This window comes from Microcaecilia unicolor, chromosome 9 (genome assembly GCF_901765095.1).
Source record: "Microcaecilia unicolor chromosome 9, aMicUni1.1, whole genome shotgun sequence".
Taxonomy (NCBI): domain Eukaryota; kingdom Metazoa; phylum Chordata; class Amphibia; order Gymnophiona; family Siphonopidae; genus Microcaecilia; species Microcaecilia unicolor.
The window spans coordinates 141,565,647-141,583,994 of record NC_044039.1 but is presented as its reverse complement, the minus strand read 5'-3'; the positions used below and the strand labels follow the sequence as shown (position 1 = coordinate 141,583,994).

The 18,348-nt window shown below is 47.9% G+C and overlaps 1 protein-coding gene across 1 annotated transcript in view; it reads left to right on the top strand.

Annotated features, from left to right (window-relative positions):
* MGA (MAX dimerization protein MGA) overlaps nt 1-18,348 on the top strand; it is an 801,076-nt gene that overhangs the window by 467,979 nt on the left and 314,749 nt on the right. The window contains 1 exon segment of the mRNA XM_030215215.1: nt 9,763-10,068. Coding sequence (XP_030071075.1) covers nt 9,763-10,068 — 306 coding nt within the window.

Genomic DNA, 18,348 nt, shown 5'->3' with positions numbered 1-18,348 from the left:
TCGTCCTTGCACTCGCAGGCCACAGACACACAGGGAGGGAAGCTCTGGACAACGGAAATCGGAGGGGGGGGGGGGGCGCGGATGGGGGGGGGGGTCCTGAGATGAGAGAGAGAGACGAGAGGGAAGGGGTGGGGGGTCCTGAGACGAGAGGGGGAGGAGGAGGGAGTCGGGAGGGGAAGAGCAAGGGAGAAGAGGGGGGATGAGGAGGGAGGGAGAAGAGGGGGGAGGAGGAGGGAGGGAGGGAGAAGAGGGGAGGGAGGGGGGATGGGGAGGTGGGAACAGGAGTGGGGAGTAGTGCCCTGGAACCTCTGCCCTAACGCCCGTTTCTGTCGAACACGGGCCTCTTCTTTACTAGTCGCAACTATAATTTGGGCTGTTCCTCTTTCCCACATGCATCACTTTCGTACTTGCCTCACATTACACATCATCTGCCATTTAGATTCTGGAAACTACAGAGAGGCCGGTAAGCCTCACATCGGTTTATTGGCAAAAGTAATGGAAGCGATGCTGAAGGAACAGATAGTGAAGTTTCCTGGAAAGCGCAATAAGTGCAAGGTCAGAGACAACATGGCCTTTACCAAAGGTAAATCGTGCCAACACGAATCCTCATTGGAATTCTTTGGCTTCCCGTGACCAGAGAATGGCTAATCAGGGGACGTTGCTATAGACCGTAATCCTACTTAGATTTTCAAGGCACAGCTTTTGACATGGTTTCCCCACAAGAAAGCTCTTGAATAAACTTGCACAGGCTGAAGATAGAACCCGAACATGGTGAACTGGATTAGAACTGGTTGACGGACAGACGCCAGAGGTGCGGTGATTAATGGAATTTGCTCGGTTGAGGGAAAGGTGAGTAGTGGAGTGCCTCAGGGATCGGTGCTGGGGCCGATTCTGTTCAATATATTTGTGAGTGACATTGCGGAAGGGTTAGAAGGTAAAGTTTGCCTTTTTGCGGATGATACTAAGATTTGTAACAGAGTGGACACCCGGGAGGAAGTGGAAAACGTAAAAGGATCTGCAGAAGCTAGAAGAATGGTCTAAGGTTTGACAATTAAAATTCAATGCGAAGAAATGCAAAGTGAGGCGCTTAGGGAGTAGAAATCCACGGGAGACATGTGTTAGGCGGTGAGAGTCTGATATGTACGGACGGGGAGAGGGATCTTGGGATGATAGTATCTGAGGATCTGAAGGCAACGAAACAGTGTGACAAGGCGGTGGCCGTAGCTAGAAGGTTGCTAGACTGTATAGAGAGAGGTGTGACCAGCAGAAGAAAGGACGTGAGGCCCCACCTGGAGTATTGTGTTCAGTTTTGGAGGCCGTATCTTGCTAAGTATGTAAAAAGAATTGAACGGTTTGCAAGAAAATCTACAAGAATGGTATGGGATTTGCGTTACAAGACGTATGGAGAAAGACTTGCTGACCTGAACATATGTATACCCGGAGAAAAAGGAGAAACGGGTGTTGATATGTACAGACGTTCAAAATTTGAAAGGTATTAATCCGCAAATGAACCTTTTCCGTAGATGGGAAGGCGGTTAGAACTAGAGGACATAAAATGAGATTGAGGTGGGGCAGACTCTAAGAAACTGTCAGGAAGTATTTTTTTCACGGAGAGAGTGGTGGATACTTGGAATGGCTCTCCCGTGGGAGATGGTGGAGATGAAAACGGTAACGGAATTCAAACATGCATTGGATAAACATAAAGGAATCCTGTTCAGAAGGAATGGATCTTCAGAAGCTTAACCGAGCTTGGGTGGCAGAGCCAGTGTGGGAGGCGGGGCTGGTGGTTGGTGAGCGGTGTTAGTGCGGGGCAGACTTCTACGGTCTTTGCCCTGAAAATAGCAGATACAAATCAAGGTAAAGTAGCACATAAGAGTTATCTTGTTGGGCAGACTGGATGGACCGTGCAGGTCTTTTTCTGCCATCATCTCCTAGTTACTATCCGCCTTATTTTCGAAAGTGATGGGCGCCCATATTTCGACCCAAATCGGGAGATGGGCGCCCATCTCGCAAAGGCGCCCAATCGGATAATCGAAAGCCGATTTGTGCGCCTTCAACTGCACTCCGTCACAGAAATGGCCAAAGTTGACGGGGCGTTCAGAGGCGTGGTGAAGGCGGGACTGGGGCGTGGTTATCTGCCGAGGAGAGATGGGCACTTCAGCCGATAATCGAAAAAAATGGGCGTTTTTAGAGGGAATTTAGGTCACTTTTTTGACCTTTTTTTTTTTTCCACGAACATTCCCAAAAAAAGTGCCCTAAGTTACCAGATTGCCACCGGAGGGATCGGGGATGACCTCCCCTGACTCCCCACGTGGTCACTACCCCCACTCCCACCCACAAAAAAAAAGACCTTTAAAACACTTTTTTCCAGCCTGTATGCCAGCCCTCAAATGATCATACCCAGTTCCATCACAGCAGTATGTAGGTCCCTGGAGCAGTTTTTAGCTGGGTGCAGTGGACTTCAGGCAGGGTTGACCCAGGCCCATCCCCCCCCCTGCCTCTTAAACTTCTGCCTGGTAAAGGGAGCAGCTCCAAACCGCCGCCAAAACCTACTGAACCCACATCTAGGTGGCCCCCCTTTAGCCAAAGTGGTATGGTAAGGTGTAGAGTTGTGGGCGTGGGTTTTGTTGGGGGGAGGATTTGGGGGCTCAGCACCCAAGGGAAGGGAGCTATGGACTTGGGAGGTGTTTTACTTTTTTTTTTGTTGTTGTTGTTGTTGTTATAAGTGGCCCATGCTAGGGTGCCCCTTTGGTGTCCTGGCATGTAGGGTGGACCAGTGCACTAACGAATCCTGGCCCCTCCAACGACCAACTGCCGTGGGTTTGTTCATTTTTGAGCTGGACGCCTTCGTTTCCCATTATCGCTGAAAACCGAGGGCGCCCATCTCAAATCCGACCAGATCCTAGGCCATTTGGCCGGTTCCAACCGTATTTTCGAAGAAAAGATGTACTCCCCTCCTCTTTTCGAAATACAGTTCGGACCACGCCCCTTCTCGTAGATGTGTCCCGGAGATGGAGGCGGCCTGTTTCGATTATGCCCTTCCAACGTAATCTCCCAGTCTGTGTATGTTCCTCTTGTAATTTTCACAATCCTCTTGCATTTAACAACTTTGAATACTTTGGTTAGCAAATTTAATTACCTCACTAGTTACTACTCCTATCTCTAGATCAGTTATAAATATGTTAAAAAGCAGCAGTCCCAGCACAGACTTCCTGGGGAACCCTACTATCTACGCTTTTCCATTGAGAATACTGACCATTTAACCCTACTTTCTATTTTCTATCTTTTAACCAGTTTTTATTCCACAATAGTACACTACCCTCCTATCCCATGACTCTCCAGTTTCCTCTGGATCTTTATATGCGGTACTTTGTCAACGCCTTTTGAAAATCCAGATACACAATATCGACCGGCTCACCTTTATCCACATGTTCATTCACCCTTTCAATGAAATGTAATAGATTGGTGAGTCAAGATTTCCCTTCACTAAATCCATGCTGGCTTGTCTCATTAGTCCATGCTTTTGAATATGCTCATAATTTTGTTCTTTATGAATAGTCTCTACCAATTTGCCTGGCACGGACATCAGGCTCACCAGTCCTATAATTTCCCAGATCTCTTCTTGAGCCTTTTTTAAAAATTGGTGTACATTGGTCACCCTTCAATCTTCCAGAACCATGTGTGATTTTAAAGATAAACTACATATTACTAACAATAGTTCCGCAAGTTCATTTCTCAATTCTGTCAGTACTTGGGGACATATACCATCCAGTCCAGGAGATTTGCAACTCTTCAGTTTGTCAAATTGCACCATTGCATCCTCCAGGTTTATAGAGATTTCCATTCAGTTTCTCTGACTTATCAGCTTTGAATACCATTTCTGGCACCAGCATCTCTCCCAAATCTCCTCGGTGAAGACCGAAGCAAAGAATTTATTTAATCTCTCCGCTATTGTCTTTGTCTTCCCTGATTGCCCCTTTTACCCCTCGGTCATCTAGCGGTCCAACCTATTCTTTTTCTAGCTTCTTACTTTTAATTTACCTAAAAAAAAAATTTACTATGTGTTTTTGCCTCCAACGCAATCTTTTGTTCAAAAGTATCTCTTTGCCTTCCTTATCAGCGCTTTGCATTTGACTTACCATTCCTTACGCTTTCTTATTATTTTCAGTTGTTTCCTTCTTCAATTTTCTTTTAGCTCTTATAAAGTCCTTCACCTCTTTTTTTTTTTTTTTTTTTTTTTTAGAAGTCTTTATTGAACATTGTTAATTCTGAACATATCGTACCTAACACATTCGCAATACAAATTTGCACATTGCAATGTGCCAGTTACATAACAAAGAATACACAATTAAGTTTGCCGTACATATCAAATACAGAATATACTTCAACTTTTTGATTGTTTTATAAATGACCTCCCATTCCCTGCCTATCGTCCCTTCCCTCCCTCCCCCCTCCAATTCCACCCCCCCCCCCCAAAGCCCTCCCTTTTCCCCCATCCCCCATTGCTTTCTCTGGTCCTTCACACACATAAACTACATTCTCTCTCTTTTTTTCTAATTAACTGCATTACAAAGATCTACCATGTGGAGTGCCATTGACTTGTCCGGTGTTTTCGTGCGGCTATGAGCCTTTCCATTTCACACACATACTTTAATTTGTTTTGCCATCTTGTAATTGAGGGGGACTGTTTTTTGTTTCCAATGCAACGCTGTTGTCACTCTGGCTACTGCTGTCACCTGTCTCAGCAATTGCTGTTGACAAGATGTCAGTCCTCTCACCGGTGCAGAGAAAAGAAACACCTCAGGGACCCAAGGTATCCTACATCCCAGCCAACTCTGGAGTCTATCTTGCACTGCCTTCCAGAATGCCTTAACTTTGAGGCAACGCCACCATATGTGCCCCATGGTTCCCCTTAGGCCACATCCCCGCCAGCACAGCCCCGTTGTCGTCGGGTATATTCGCTGAAGTCGATCCGGGGTAAGATACCATCTATATAATACCTTTACTGCATTTTCTTTGAGCGGTACATGGATAGAAACACCCACCACTCTTTTTTCTATAGTCTCCCATTCTACTTCCTCTATGGTCCTGCCCAACTCTTTTTCCCATGCCGGCCTATGGCTACTATGTCCTGGGGCCTGTGCGGCGACACATCTATATATTTTCCCATGAGCCCTCGGGATCCAATTAATTTTTCACATATCTCTTCAAGGGGAAGTGATTGCCGCTGCATGACCTTTCTGGTTGCTGCATTATGGAGGAAATGTGACAACTGACAGTATGCAAACTCTTCACCCTCCACCACAGGGAACTCCGCCTTTAGTGCCGCAAAAGTTAGTACAGTGTTATTAGTATCGTACAATTGACCCCACCTTCGCAATCCTCTCCGCGTACCACCGAGTGAAGACACCCGTAGTGTTCCCCGGCAGAAACAAAGGGTTATAAGCAATTGGTGTCATTCAGGACAGCACACACCTGCCCTCTGGAAATAATTTGTCCCAGTAGTAGAGAGTAACTTCCACTGAGGGGCATATGCCTTCTTGCAGTTTGCGAAAAGATCTTGGCAACCACATAAGTGCCCCCAGCGGTGTCTCTCCAAGGGAGTGCTGTTCTGAGTGGACCCACTGTCTGTCAGGATAGTCTTGGTACCATTCTATAGCTGCCTTTCTCTGAGCTGCCTTGTAATACCAATGAAGGTTTGGGACTCCCAATCCTCCTCTCCTCTTCTCTTGATATAATAAGGTTCGCGACAATCTGGGTTGCTTTCCTGCCCAGACGAAGCGCACAATACGATCTTGCAAGGACGCGAGAAATTGCCTGGGCGCCTTCACAGGCAGCACTTGGAATAAATACAGGAGGCGACGTAGGACATTCATCTTAATAATAGCTATACGTCCAAACCAGGATACCTCTAGTCCTCCCCATCTCTCCATGTCCTCTGCAGTTGTCTTTATCAACCCCTTGTAGTTTGCCGAGAAAAGCTGTGATAGTGGTACCGTCAATTTAACCCCTAAGTATCTAATCTGTCCCCGGGCCCACCTGAACGGGAATGATGTCTTCAGCTCTGTTACCGTTTCCTCATCTATATTTACATTCAATGCCTCTGACTTTGCCATATTCACTTTGAATCCCGAGACTACTGAGTACTCGTCTATAAGTTGGATAAGCCAAGGGAATGTAATCAGGGGTCGTGTCGCATATAGCAAGACATCATCTGCATAGAGCGCCAGTTTATGCGTTCTTTCTGCCACCCGGGCCCCTACGAACCCCGGGTCCTGCCGTATCCGTCTTTCACCTCTTTTTAATCATCCAGTCTGTCATTTGGTCTTCCTTCCTCCTTTTAATATACGGAATATATTTGGCCTGGACTTTCAGGATGGTATTTTTGAACAGCATCCACTCCTGATGTAAATTTTGACTTTGCAGCTGCACCTGTAAGTTTTCTTTTTCACTGTTCTTCTCATTTTATCGTAGTCTCGTTTTTGAAAGTTTAACGCTAACGTATTGGATTTTCTGTGTGTACTTAAGCCAATATCATATCTGATCATATTCTCCCCACCAGTTTGCCGCGGTGTCGGGCTACTTCTTTCGCCCTCCTGCAGTTTTCAACCTCGCCTCCTACCACAGTCTCACTGTTTCTCATCCTTTGAAGTCCACTCCATCCGTCTATTCTACCCGCTGCCACTCAGAGTTGTAGTCATTTACCGTCCCCCTGATAAGTCCCTCCCTTCTTTCCTTACCGTCTTCGATGCCTGGTTCTCCGTTTTTCTTGAGCCCTCATCCCTGTCCCTCATTCTTGGTGATTTTAACATACACACTGATAACCCTTCCGACTCATACGCTTCTCAATTTCTCACTCTAACTTCCTCCTTCAACCTCCAACTGAGCTCCACCACCCCTACTCACCAATCTGGCCACTGTCTTGACCTCGTCCTCTCTTCTACCTGCTCACCCTCCAATTTCTAACCCTCAGCTCTTCCTCTTTCTGACCATCACCTGATCACCTTTACACTTCATCACCCTCCCCCTCAGTCCCGCCCAATACTAACCACTACTTCTAGGAATCTCCAGGCGGTTGACCCTCCCACCTTATCCTCTAGTATCTCTGATCTCCTCCCTTCCATCATGTTCTCTGAGACTGTCGACAAGGCTGTCTCCACATACAATGCCACCCTCTCCTCTCGACGCCCTTGAACCGTCCATCTCCCGTCCCATAAGGCGTACTAATCCCCAGCCCTGGCTGACCCCTTGCACCCGATACCTTTGCTCCTGCGCCCGATCGGCTGAACGCCTCTGGAGGAAATCTCGCACCCATACCGATTTCATTCATTATAAATTCATGTTATCCTCCTTCCAGTCCTCCCTATTCCTCTCCCAAACAGGACTGTTACACCCAATTGGACTAACTCCCTCAGCTCTAACCCCCGTTGTCTCTTCGCCACCCTTAACTCCCTCCTCAATGTGCCCTCCGCTCCCCCCCCCCCCCCCCCCCCCCCCCACTCTCAACCTCAATCACTGGCGGACTACTTTCACGACAAGGTGCAGAAAATCAAACCTCAAATTCACCACCAAACCATCTTCTCCTCCTCCTCACCCTATAACACACTCCCTCAACCAACCAACTCAGGCCTCCTTCTCCTCTTTTCCCGATATTACCGAAGAGGAAACCGCCTATCTTCTCTCCTCTTCGAAATGCACCACCTGTTCCTCAGACCTCATCCCCACCAACTTACTTAACACCATCACTCCTACTGTCACCCCACCCCCATCTGTCATATCCTCAACCTCTCTCTCTCCACTGCAACTGTCCCTGACACCTTCAAGCATGCTGTAGTCACACCACTCCTCAAAAAAACCATCACTTGACCCTACCTGTCCCTCCAATAACCGCCCCATTTCCCTCCTACCCTTCCTCTCCAAGATACTTGAACACGCTGTTCACAGCCGTTGCCTTGATTTTCTCTCCTCATGCCATCCTCGATCCGCTTCAATCCGGCTTTCGCCCCCTACACTTGACGGAAACAGCACTATCTAAAGTCTGCAATGACCTGTTCCTTGCCAAATCCAAAGGTCACTACTCCATCCTTATCCTCCTCGACCTATCCGCTGCTTTTGACACTCTCAATCACAACTTACTTCTCGCCACACTGTCCTCACTTGGGTTCCAGGGCTCTGTCCTCTCCTGGTTCTCCTCTTATCTCTCCCACCATACCTTCAGAGTACATTCTCAGGGTTCTTCCTCCACCCCCATCCTGCTCTCTGTTGGAGTTCCTCAGGGATCTGTCCTTGGACCCCTTCTTTTCTCAATCCACACCTCCTCCCTGGGTTCCCTAATCTCCTCCCATGGGTTCCAATATCATCTTTATGCTGATGACAACCAGCTTTATCTCTCCACACCAGACATCACTGCAGAAACCCAGGCTAAAGTATCGGCCTGCTTAGCCGACATTGCGACCTGGATGTCCAACCGCCACTTGAAACTGAACATGGCCAAGACCGAGCTTATTGTCTTCCCTCCCAAACCCACTTCTCCTCTCCCTCCACTCTCTATCTCTGTTGATAACACCCTCATTGTCCCTGTCTCATCTGCCCGCAACCTCGGGGTCATCTTTGACTCCTCCCTCTCCTCCTCTGCGCATATCCAGCAGATAGCCAAGACCTGTCGCTTCTTCCTCTATAACATCATCAGAATTCGCCCCTTCCCGTCTAAGCATACCACCCAAACTCTCATCCACTCTCTCATTACCTCTCGCCTTGACTACTGCAACCTACTCCTCACTGGCCTCCCACTTTGCCATCTATCCCCCCTTCAGTCCGTTCAAAACTCTGCTGCATGTCTTATCTTCCGCGTGAACCGGTACACTCATATCACCCCTCTCCTCAGTCACTTTACTGGCTTCCGATCAGGTACCGCATACAGTTCAAGCTTCTCCTTTTAACCTACAAATGCACTCGATCTACAGCCCCTCCCTACCTCTCTACCCTCATCTCCCCTTACATTCCTACCCGTAACCTCTGTTCTCAAGACAAATCCCTCCTCTCAGTACCCTTCTCCACCACTGGCCAACTCCAGGCTCCGCCCTTTCTGGCTCACCTCACCCCATGCCTGGAATAAACTCCCTGAGCCCATACGCCAGGCCCCTCCCTGCCCATCTTCAAAGCCTTGCTCAAAGCCCACCTCTTCAATGTCGCCTTCGGCACCTAACCATCATACCTCTATTCAGGAAATCTGGATTCCCCCTACTTGACATTTTGCCCATTAGATTGTAAGCTCCTTGGAGCAGGGGCTGTCCTTTTTGTTAATCTGTACAGCGCTGCATAACCCTAGTAGTGCTCTAGAAATGTTTAGTAGTAGTATCATATTATGATCACTGATATCAAGTGGACCCAGCACCATTGCCTCCCTTTTGGTATGTAAAAATAGTGTTGTTAATAGTGCTACATGAACGCCTTGAAAATAAAGAATATGTTATAAGAAGAATAGAAGTAAGTTTTCATTTTTTTTTTGTCTCCTAGCCACAGTGGTCCTGCAAGTCACTCGCAAACCTTATTTGTAGTTAGCCTTGGTAGCATAGGAACTGGAAATTCTGCATCCTGAAAAACATTGCCTTGTAAATTAAGCTGTTTTATTTGGAATGTTCAGTTCTGGTTAGTTCTGTATTTATCTCCCTGCATCAGAGATCTTATGGAAGAGTAGAAAAAATTATGACTATTGCCTGTTTTAGTATCTTGAATATTTGCATTTTGTTTCCAATTCTTTAGAAGAAACTGCTCCTCAAACTTGTGTCCAGGTTTCCAGTCCCCAGGTGTTATCCCCAGGAACAGAGAAGCGTCAAGGACAGCGTCTGCTGCTGATTCCTGTCCAGTCCAGCTCCACTGCTGTCCGACCCATACAGAATGTACAGCTTGCTCAGGGACAGAGAATGATCCTCCAGCCCCTCAGAAACCCGGGAGGAGGCAGTTTGTTCAGACATCCTAATGGGCAGATTATTCAACTTGTCCCATTGCATCCAGTTCGTGCATCTAAAGCCCAACCTAATACCCCACAAGTAGTGTTCCACAACCCAGGTAAAAGACCTTATTTTTCTTATCAGTATATTTCTTATAAAAAATACTTCCCTATCTTGACTTATATGCTTGTTCTGCTTAGTTTATTATGTTGAGGTAGGTACTTTGATTCCTGCACACTAATGGCCTGCTGGAACAAAAAGAAGTCAGTCTTGTTTTTTCCGCGTCTCGGGACACTGCTTCACTACTGTTCTCTGCCCCAGAGACCCCTCGCTGCGGTTTTACAGACTCCCCGCGAGTTTTCTCGTTCGTTTTTCGGCTATTTTCGCTTTCGCGATCTGTTTCAAAAAAAAAAAAAGTTTTTCCTTTTGTTTCGTAGAACTTTGCTCCCATAAGTTTTCTTTCTTTTTCTTTGGTGGCCATTTTGGGCCGCCTGTGCGGGACCCCTTTTTTCTTTGTTTGGTGTCCTTTTTTTTCGACACCATCGCGTTCGACCTCGCCGGCGTGATTTTTCCGCCCATGTCCGCGAAGCCTACCAGCGGTTTTAAAAAGTGCACGTCGTGCAACCGGACAATCTCGCTCACTGACAGACACGTTTCGTGTCTTCAGTGTTTGGGAGCTGGTCATCGTCCCAACGCCTGTACTTTGTGCCTCCAATTGAAAAAGAGGACTCAGGCGGCGAGTTTGGCTCAGTGCAACATTCTGTTCGGAGCCAGGTTCGGTCCTTCGTTATCGACGGAGTCGGCGGTATTGAGGTCATCGCCGGTATCGATGTTAGTACCGGAGACTGCATCGACGTCCGGAGTGCAGGTAAGGGCTGTCCATAGGTCCCATGCTGGTGGCAGTGAGCCATCGAGTGGGTCTCCACCTGCCTCGAGGACTCCTGTTCTACAGGCCCCCCGGGATCGACCTTCGGACCCGGCCCTGAGGAGACGTGTGGATTCCACATCTTACTCTTCGGTACCGGAGGGTACCGTTGGCGTGCTTCGAGTGACGGCTAAGCATCGTCATCGGTCACCTTCCCGCCATGGTACCGAGTGCTCTGGGACGCCAAGGTCTTCGGCACCCAAGAAGCGCCAACGCCGGGAGGATCGCTCGCCCTCCATTCAGGAGGTGTCGGTGCGCCCTACACAGGACAGCCCGGTACCGACTGCGAGCCCCAGACAGATTCTGTCGTTGTCGCCTGTACCGGCTCCTTTGCCTTTCTCTGCAGCTACTCTGAACAAGAGCCTCTGGGTCGTACTACCAGAGATTCTGGGAGAGCTGTTGCGACCATCTCCGGTACCTTCGGTGCTTGCGCCGTTGGTACCGTCTGTTCTGGTACCACAGGTGCTTGCGCCGTCGGTACCGTTGAGGGAGGCAGCGGTTGGCTCGTCGCCCATGGTGAGGTCTCTGACCGGTATCGGCCACCACCCAGGTTGACTCCCCGCCGACGTCGCTGGAGGAAGCTTCATCACCTGCGGCTCGGGGGTCTTCCTCTCGACAACGCCACGAAGGACATCACTCCTCGGCGTCCAGACAGGCCCGGCTTCAGACTGAAGTTCACCAACTCATGTCCGATACCGATGGAGAGGACTCATGGGAAGCGGAGGAGGACACCAGGTATTTCTCAGATGAGGAGTCCTTTGGTCTTCCTTCTGATCCTACTCCTTCACCTGAGAGAAAGCTTTCTCCCCCGGAGAGTCTTTCTTTCTCTTCATTTGTCCGGGAAATGTCTACAGCCATTCCCTTCCCTGTGGAGACGGTGGATGAGCCCAGGGCTGAAATGTTCGAGGTCCTGGACTATCCATCTCCACCTAAAGAATCCACCACAGTTCCTCTTCATAATGTCCTTAGGCAGACATTGTTGACGAACTGGGTGAAACCATTAACTACTCCCCACATTCCTAAGAAAATTGAATCCCAGTACCAAATCCACGGGGACCCAGAGTTAATGAAGACCCAATTACCTCATGACTCTGGGGTGGTGGATTTGGCCCTTAAGAAGGCCAAGAGTTCTAGGGATTACACCTCGGCGCCCCCTGGGTGTGAGTCTAGAACTATGGATTCTTTTGGGCGGAAGGCCTACCATTCTGCTATGCTCGTGTCCAAAATTCAGTCTTACCAGCTCTACACGAGCATTCACTTGCGGAATAATGTGAGGCAGTTGGCGGACTTGGTGGACAAGCTCCCTTCTGAGCAAACCAAGCCATTTCAGGAGGTGGTCAGGCAGCTGAAGGTGTGTCGTAAATTCCTGTCCAGGGGTGCTTACGATACTTTTGATGTTGCATCCAGAGCCGCTGCTCAGGGTATAGTGATGCGCAGACTTTCATGGCCTAGACAGTAGAGTCCAGAAGCAAGTGGCAGATGCGCCTTGCCAGGGGGATAATACTTTTGGTGAGCGGGTCGAACAGGTGGTAGAACAGCTCCACCAGAGTGACACTGCATTCGACAAGCTCTCTCACCGGACGCCTTCAGCATCTACCTCAACTGGTAGACAGTTTTTTGGGGGAAAGAGGAATGCTTCCTACACTTTTAATAAGCGCAGGTACAATCCACCTTCCCGACAGCCGGCTCAGGCTAAACCCCAACGCACTCGTTCTCGTCAACAGCGTGCGCCTCAGCAGGCCTCTGCAGCTCCCCAGCAAAAGCAAGGGACGGGCTTTTGACTGGCTCCAGTTGAGCATAGCCGACATCAAAGTGTCCGTGCCAGATGATCTGCCGGTTGGAGGGAGGTTAAAATTTTTTCACCAAAGATGGCCTCTCATAACCTCCAACCAGTGGGTTCTCCAAATAGTCCGGCTAGGATACACCCTCAATTTGGCCTCCAAACCTCCAAATTGCCCACCGGGAGCTCAGTCCTTCAGCTTCCAAAACAAGCAGGTACTTGCAGAGGAACTCTCCACCCTTCTCAGCGCCAATGCAGTCGAGCCCGTGCCACCAGGGCAGGAAGGGCAGGGATTCTATTCCAGGTACTTCCTTGTGGAAAAGAAAACAGGGGGGATGCGTCCCATCCTAGAACTAAGGGCCCTGAACAAATACCTGGTCCGAGAAAAGTTCAGGATGCTTTCCCTGGGCACCCTTCTTCCCATGATTCAGGAAAACGATTGGCTATGCTCTCTGGACTTAAAGGATGCTTATACTCACATTCCAATACTGCCAGCTCACAGACAGTATCTTCGATTCTGTCTGGGAACAAGGCACTTTCAGTACTATGTGCTACCCTTTGGTCTCGTCTCTGTGCCCAGAGTATTCACAAAGTGCCTGGCTGTCGTAGCGGCAGCTCTTCGCAGACTGGGAGTGCACGTGTTCCCCTATCTCGACGATTGGCTGGTGAAGAACACCTCAGAAGCAGGAGCCCTACAGTCAATGCGGATGACTATTCAACTCCTGCAGCTACTAGGGTTTGTGATAAATTATCCAAAGTCCCACCTTCTTCCAGTACAGAAACTAGAATTCCTAGGAGCTCTGCTGGACTCTCAGAGAGCTTGTGCCTACGTTCCCGAGCCGAGAGCCGACAATATCCTGGCTCTCGTCTCTCAGGTGCGGGCGTCTCAGCAGATCACAGCTCGGCAGATGTTGAGATTGCTCGGCCACATGGCCTCCACAGCTCATGTGACTCCCATGGCTCGTCTTCACATGAGATCAGCTCAATGGACCCTAGCTTCCCAATGGTACCAAGCTGCCGGGAATCTAGAAGACGTCATCCATCTGTCCACGAGTTTTCTCTAATCCCTACATTGGTGGACAGTTCGATCCAATTTGACCCTGGGACATCCTTTTCAAATTCCTCAGCCACAAAAAGTACTGACTACGGATGCGTCTCTCCTAGGGTGGGAAGCTCATGTCGATGGACTGCACACCCAAGGATTTTGGTCCCTCCAGAAAAGACAATTTCAGATCAATCTTCTGCAGTTACGAACGCTCTAAAGGCTTTCCGGGATCGGCTGTCCTATCAAATTATCCAAATTCAGACGGACAACCAGGTTGCTATGTATTACATCAACAAGCAGGGGGGCACAAGATCTCGCCCTCTGTGTCAGGAAGCCGTCAGAAAGTGGCTTTGGGCTCACTGTCATGGCATGTTCCTCCAAGCTACGTACCTGGCAGGCATAAACAACAGTCTGGCCGACAGATTGAGCAGGATAGTGCAACCTCACAAGTGGTCTCTCAACTCTGGAGTGGTACGCAAGATCTTCCAAGCGTGGGGCACCCCCTTGGTGGATCTTTTTGCCACTCATATCAATCACAAGCTCCCTCAATTCTGTTCCAGGCTTCAAGCCCACGGCAGACTAGCGTCGGATGCCTTCCTCCATTGGGGGGAGGGCCTCCTGTATGCGTGTCCTCCCATACCTTTGGTGGGGAAGACTTTACTGAAACTCAAGCAAGATTCCGGAACCATGATTTTGATTGCGCCTTTCTGGCCCCATCAGATTTGGTTCCCTCTTCTTCTGGAGCTGTCCTCCGAAGAACCATGAAGATTGGAGTGTTTTCCAACCCTCATTACTCAGAACGAGGGGGCGCTTCTGCATCCCAACCTCCAGTCCCTGGCTCTCACGGCCTGGATGTTGAGAGCGTAGACTTTGCCTCTTTGGGTCTTTCAGAGGGTGTCTCCCGAATCTTACTTGCTTCCAGAAAAGATTCCACTAAGAAGAGTTACTTCTTTTTATGGAGGAGGTTTACTGTTTGGTGTGACAGCAAGGCCCTAGATCCTTGTTCTTGTCCTACACAGACCCTGCTTGAGTACCTTCTACACTTGTCTGAGTCTGGTCTCAAGACCAACTCTGTAAGGGTTCATCTTAGTACGATTAGTGCATACCATTACTGTGTGGAAGGTAAGCCGATCTCAGGACAGCCTTTAGTTGTTCGTTTCATGAGAGGTTTGCTTTTGTCAAAGCCCCCCATCAAACCTCCTACAGTGTCATGGGATCTCAATGTCGTCTCACCCAGCTGATGAAACCTCCTTTTGAGCCACTTGATTCCTGTCATCTGACGTACTTGACCTGGAAGGTCATTTTTTTGGTGGCAGTTACTTCAGCTCGCAGAGTCAGTGAGCTTCAAGCCTTAGTAGCTCATGCTCCTTATACCAAGTTTCATCATAACAGAGTAGTCCTCCGCACTCACCCGAAGGTGGTGTCGGAGTTCCATCTGAACCAGTCAATTGTCTTGCCAACATTCTTTCCCCGTCCTCATACCCGCCCTGCTGAACGTCAACTGCATACATTGGACTGCAAGAGTGGAGGAGTGGCCTAGTGGTTAGGGTGGTGGACTTTGGTCCTGGGGAACTGAGGAACTGAGTTTGATTCCCGGTACAGGCAGCTCCTTGTGACTCTGGGCAAGTCACTTAACCCTCCATTGCCCCATGTAAGCCGCATTGAGCCTGCCATGAGTGGGAAAGCGCGGGGTACAAATGTAACAAAAAAAAAAAAAAGAGAGCATTGGCCTTCTATCTGGAGCAGACACAGCCCCACAGACAGTCCGCCTAAATGTTTGTTTCTTTTGATCCCAACAAGAGGGGAGTGGCTGTAGGGAAACGCACCATATCCAATTGGCTAGCAGATTGCATTTCCTTCACTTACACCCAGGCTGGGCTGACTCGTGAGGGTCATGTCACGGCTCATAATGTTCGAGCCATGGCTGTGTCAGTGGCCCACTTGAAGTCAGCCACTATTGAGGAGATTTGCAAAGCTGCGACGTGGTCATCTGTCCACACATTCACGTCACATTACTGCCTGCAGCAGGATACCTGACTCGACAGTCGGTTTGGGCAGTCTGTGCTGCAGAATCTGTTTGGGGTTTAGAATCCAACTCCTCCCCCCTAGGCCAATTTTTGTTCTGTTCCAGGCTGCACTCTGTTAGTTGTATAACTTAGGTCAATCTCAGTTATGTCCTCGCTGTTGCGCAGCCCAATTGACCAATGTTTGTTGTTTTGAGTGAGCCTGGGTGCTAGGGATACCCCATCAGTGAGAACAAGCAGCCTGCTTGTCCTCGGAGAAAGCGAAAGCTACATACCTGTAGAAGGTATTCTCCGAGGACAGCAGGCTGATTGTTCTCACAATCCTGCCCACCTCCCCTTAGGAGTTGTGTCTTCCCTTTCTTTGCTTTTTACTGGACTGAGGGGCACGCTCGCGTTCGGGCGTGAAGACAGTCGTGCATACGCGATACGCACGGGAGCGCGAGGCTAGCAAACTCTTTGTTGCTAGGGAGAATTCCAGTCCTGGGGCTGCCGTCGACGTCACCCATCAGTGAGAACAATCAGCCTGCTGTCCTCGGAGAATACCTTCTACAGGTATGTAGCTTTTGCTTTAACATTAAGAAAGTAACACACAATATTGAACTGAGGGAAATGCTATATAAGGTTTGTTTTTTGTGCTGTTATTTCACCCCGGAGAGCATAATGGGTGCACATTATAGAAAATGAGTGCTTAAAAGTGTAAAAATGCAGGGAACCCCGTTGGGTCATATGTTTTGGTTATGTTAGAAGGCTCAATGATTTTGGAAAGAGTTGTGCCAATACTGTTAGGAGTTTCTTTTTTAGGCAAAGTCCAATTTTATATCTGATGTAGGGGGAACGTTCTCCTATTAAATTGGAAATGCCAAGATGCTCCATCTCTGTCTCAGTGACAATTGCAGATGATCTTCCTATTGGCCATAGAGCACTTGGAAAATTACTCCACTGTCACTCCTTCTAAAGTTGTATGAAGTTCTGCTTCTTCCAAGGCATGTATTTTGTTAAATAAGCAATTTCTTCTGGTTTTGTAATCCTAGTCTTCCTAAGCCTATGAGGGATGTTCCATGGTACATGTGTTTTATTTGGGGTTGGGAATCAGGTTGGGAGTTTTTGTTGAGCATTGTGTTAGAATTATTATTTTAAGTTATGTGTAAGAAACAAATGTGCACCAACATTTTCTGGTCGTTATGTATTTGTTTGACAAAATACAATAAAGAGAGTTAACCAAATAATGGAGAGTAGATCTAAATGGCCAGTTATCTAAATGGAAGAAGATGAAAAGGGAAATTTCACAGGGATCTCTACTGGGAATGGTGTATGTTAGTGTATTTATAAATTATCTGGCAAGGGAACGACGTGCGAGGTGATCCAATTTGCAGATGAGACAAACTATTCAAAATTGTTGAATCACATGTGAGAAATAGTTGGAGGACCTTACTAGTTTAGAAGACTGAGCATCCAGATAGCAAATTAAATTTGATGTGGGTAAGTGCAAAATGATGGCGATTGGGAAGAATAATCCAAATTATAGGTAGATGATGCACAGTTCCACTTTAGGACTCTGTGCCCAGGAAAATGATCTAAGTGTCATCAGGACAATATGTTGAAAATCTGCTCAGTGTGCAGCAGCAGCCAAAAAAGTAACAGAATTATTAAGAAAGGAATAGAAAATAAAACAAAGAATTTTATAATGCTTCTGCATTGCTCCATGGTACAACTTCACCTTGAGTATCGTGTGCAATTATGGTCACCAAATCTCAAAAAAGATGCAGTGGAAATACAAAAGTTACAAAGAAGGACAACCAAAATGGTTATGGTGATAGAATTTCTCTCCTATAAGGAAATAACTTGGAGAACAGACATCTGAGGGAGAAATATGTGAGTAAGCGTGAATCAATTGTTTATTCTTTTCAGAAAGTACAAAGATTAGGGGACATGCTGTATGGTTACATAGTAATACTTTTTAAAACAAATAAGAGGCAATATTTTTTTTCATTCAGTGCATAGTTAAGCTCTGGAACTTGTTGCTGGAAGATGTAGTAAAAACAGCATAGCTGGGTTTAAAAAAGGTTTGGATAATTTCCTGCAAGTCCATAAACTGTTACTAAAGTAGACTGGGGGGAAGCCACTTCTTATTCCTGGAGGTCAGTAGCATGGGATCTTGCTAGTTTCTTCCAGGTACATATGACCTGGATTGGCCACTGTTGGAAGCAGGATACTGGGCTAGATGGACCATTGGTCTGACTCAGTATGGCTGTTACGTTCTTGACAGTGTGTGGTTGGCATGTTGCATGTGTATGAATGGGAGGAGGGGGTTAAAGAAAATGGGGAGATATAAGTGAGTGAGTAGATGGTGGAATAAGTGGGCAGCAAGGTTGAGTAAGTTGATAGGGGTGTTATCACTGGGTGGTAAAGAGAGTGCATGTAGAGATAAATGGCAGGCATGCTGTTTGAGTGGATGGGAGTGCTATCGTGAGTACCTGGAAGGGTTGAGTAAGTGACTGAGTGGATGGGAGGGTCATGAGAAGAGGGGTGCAGAGCTCAGAGAGTAAATGTGTGGCTTATGAGTACAAGGGGGCTAAGTGAGTGAATTGGGTACTTTTATATATTTATTATTTAGATTGTAAGAT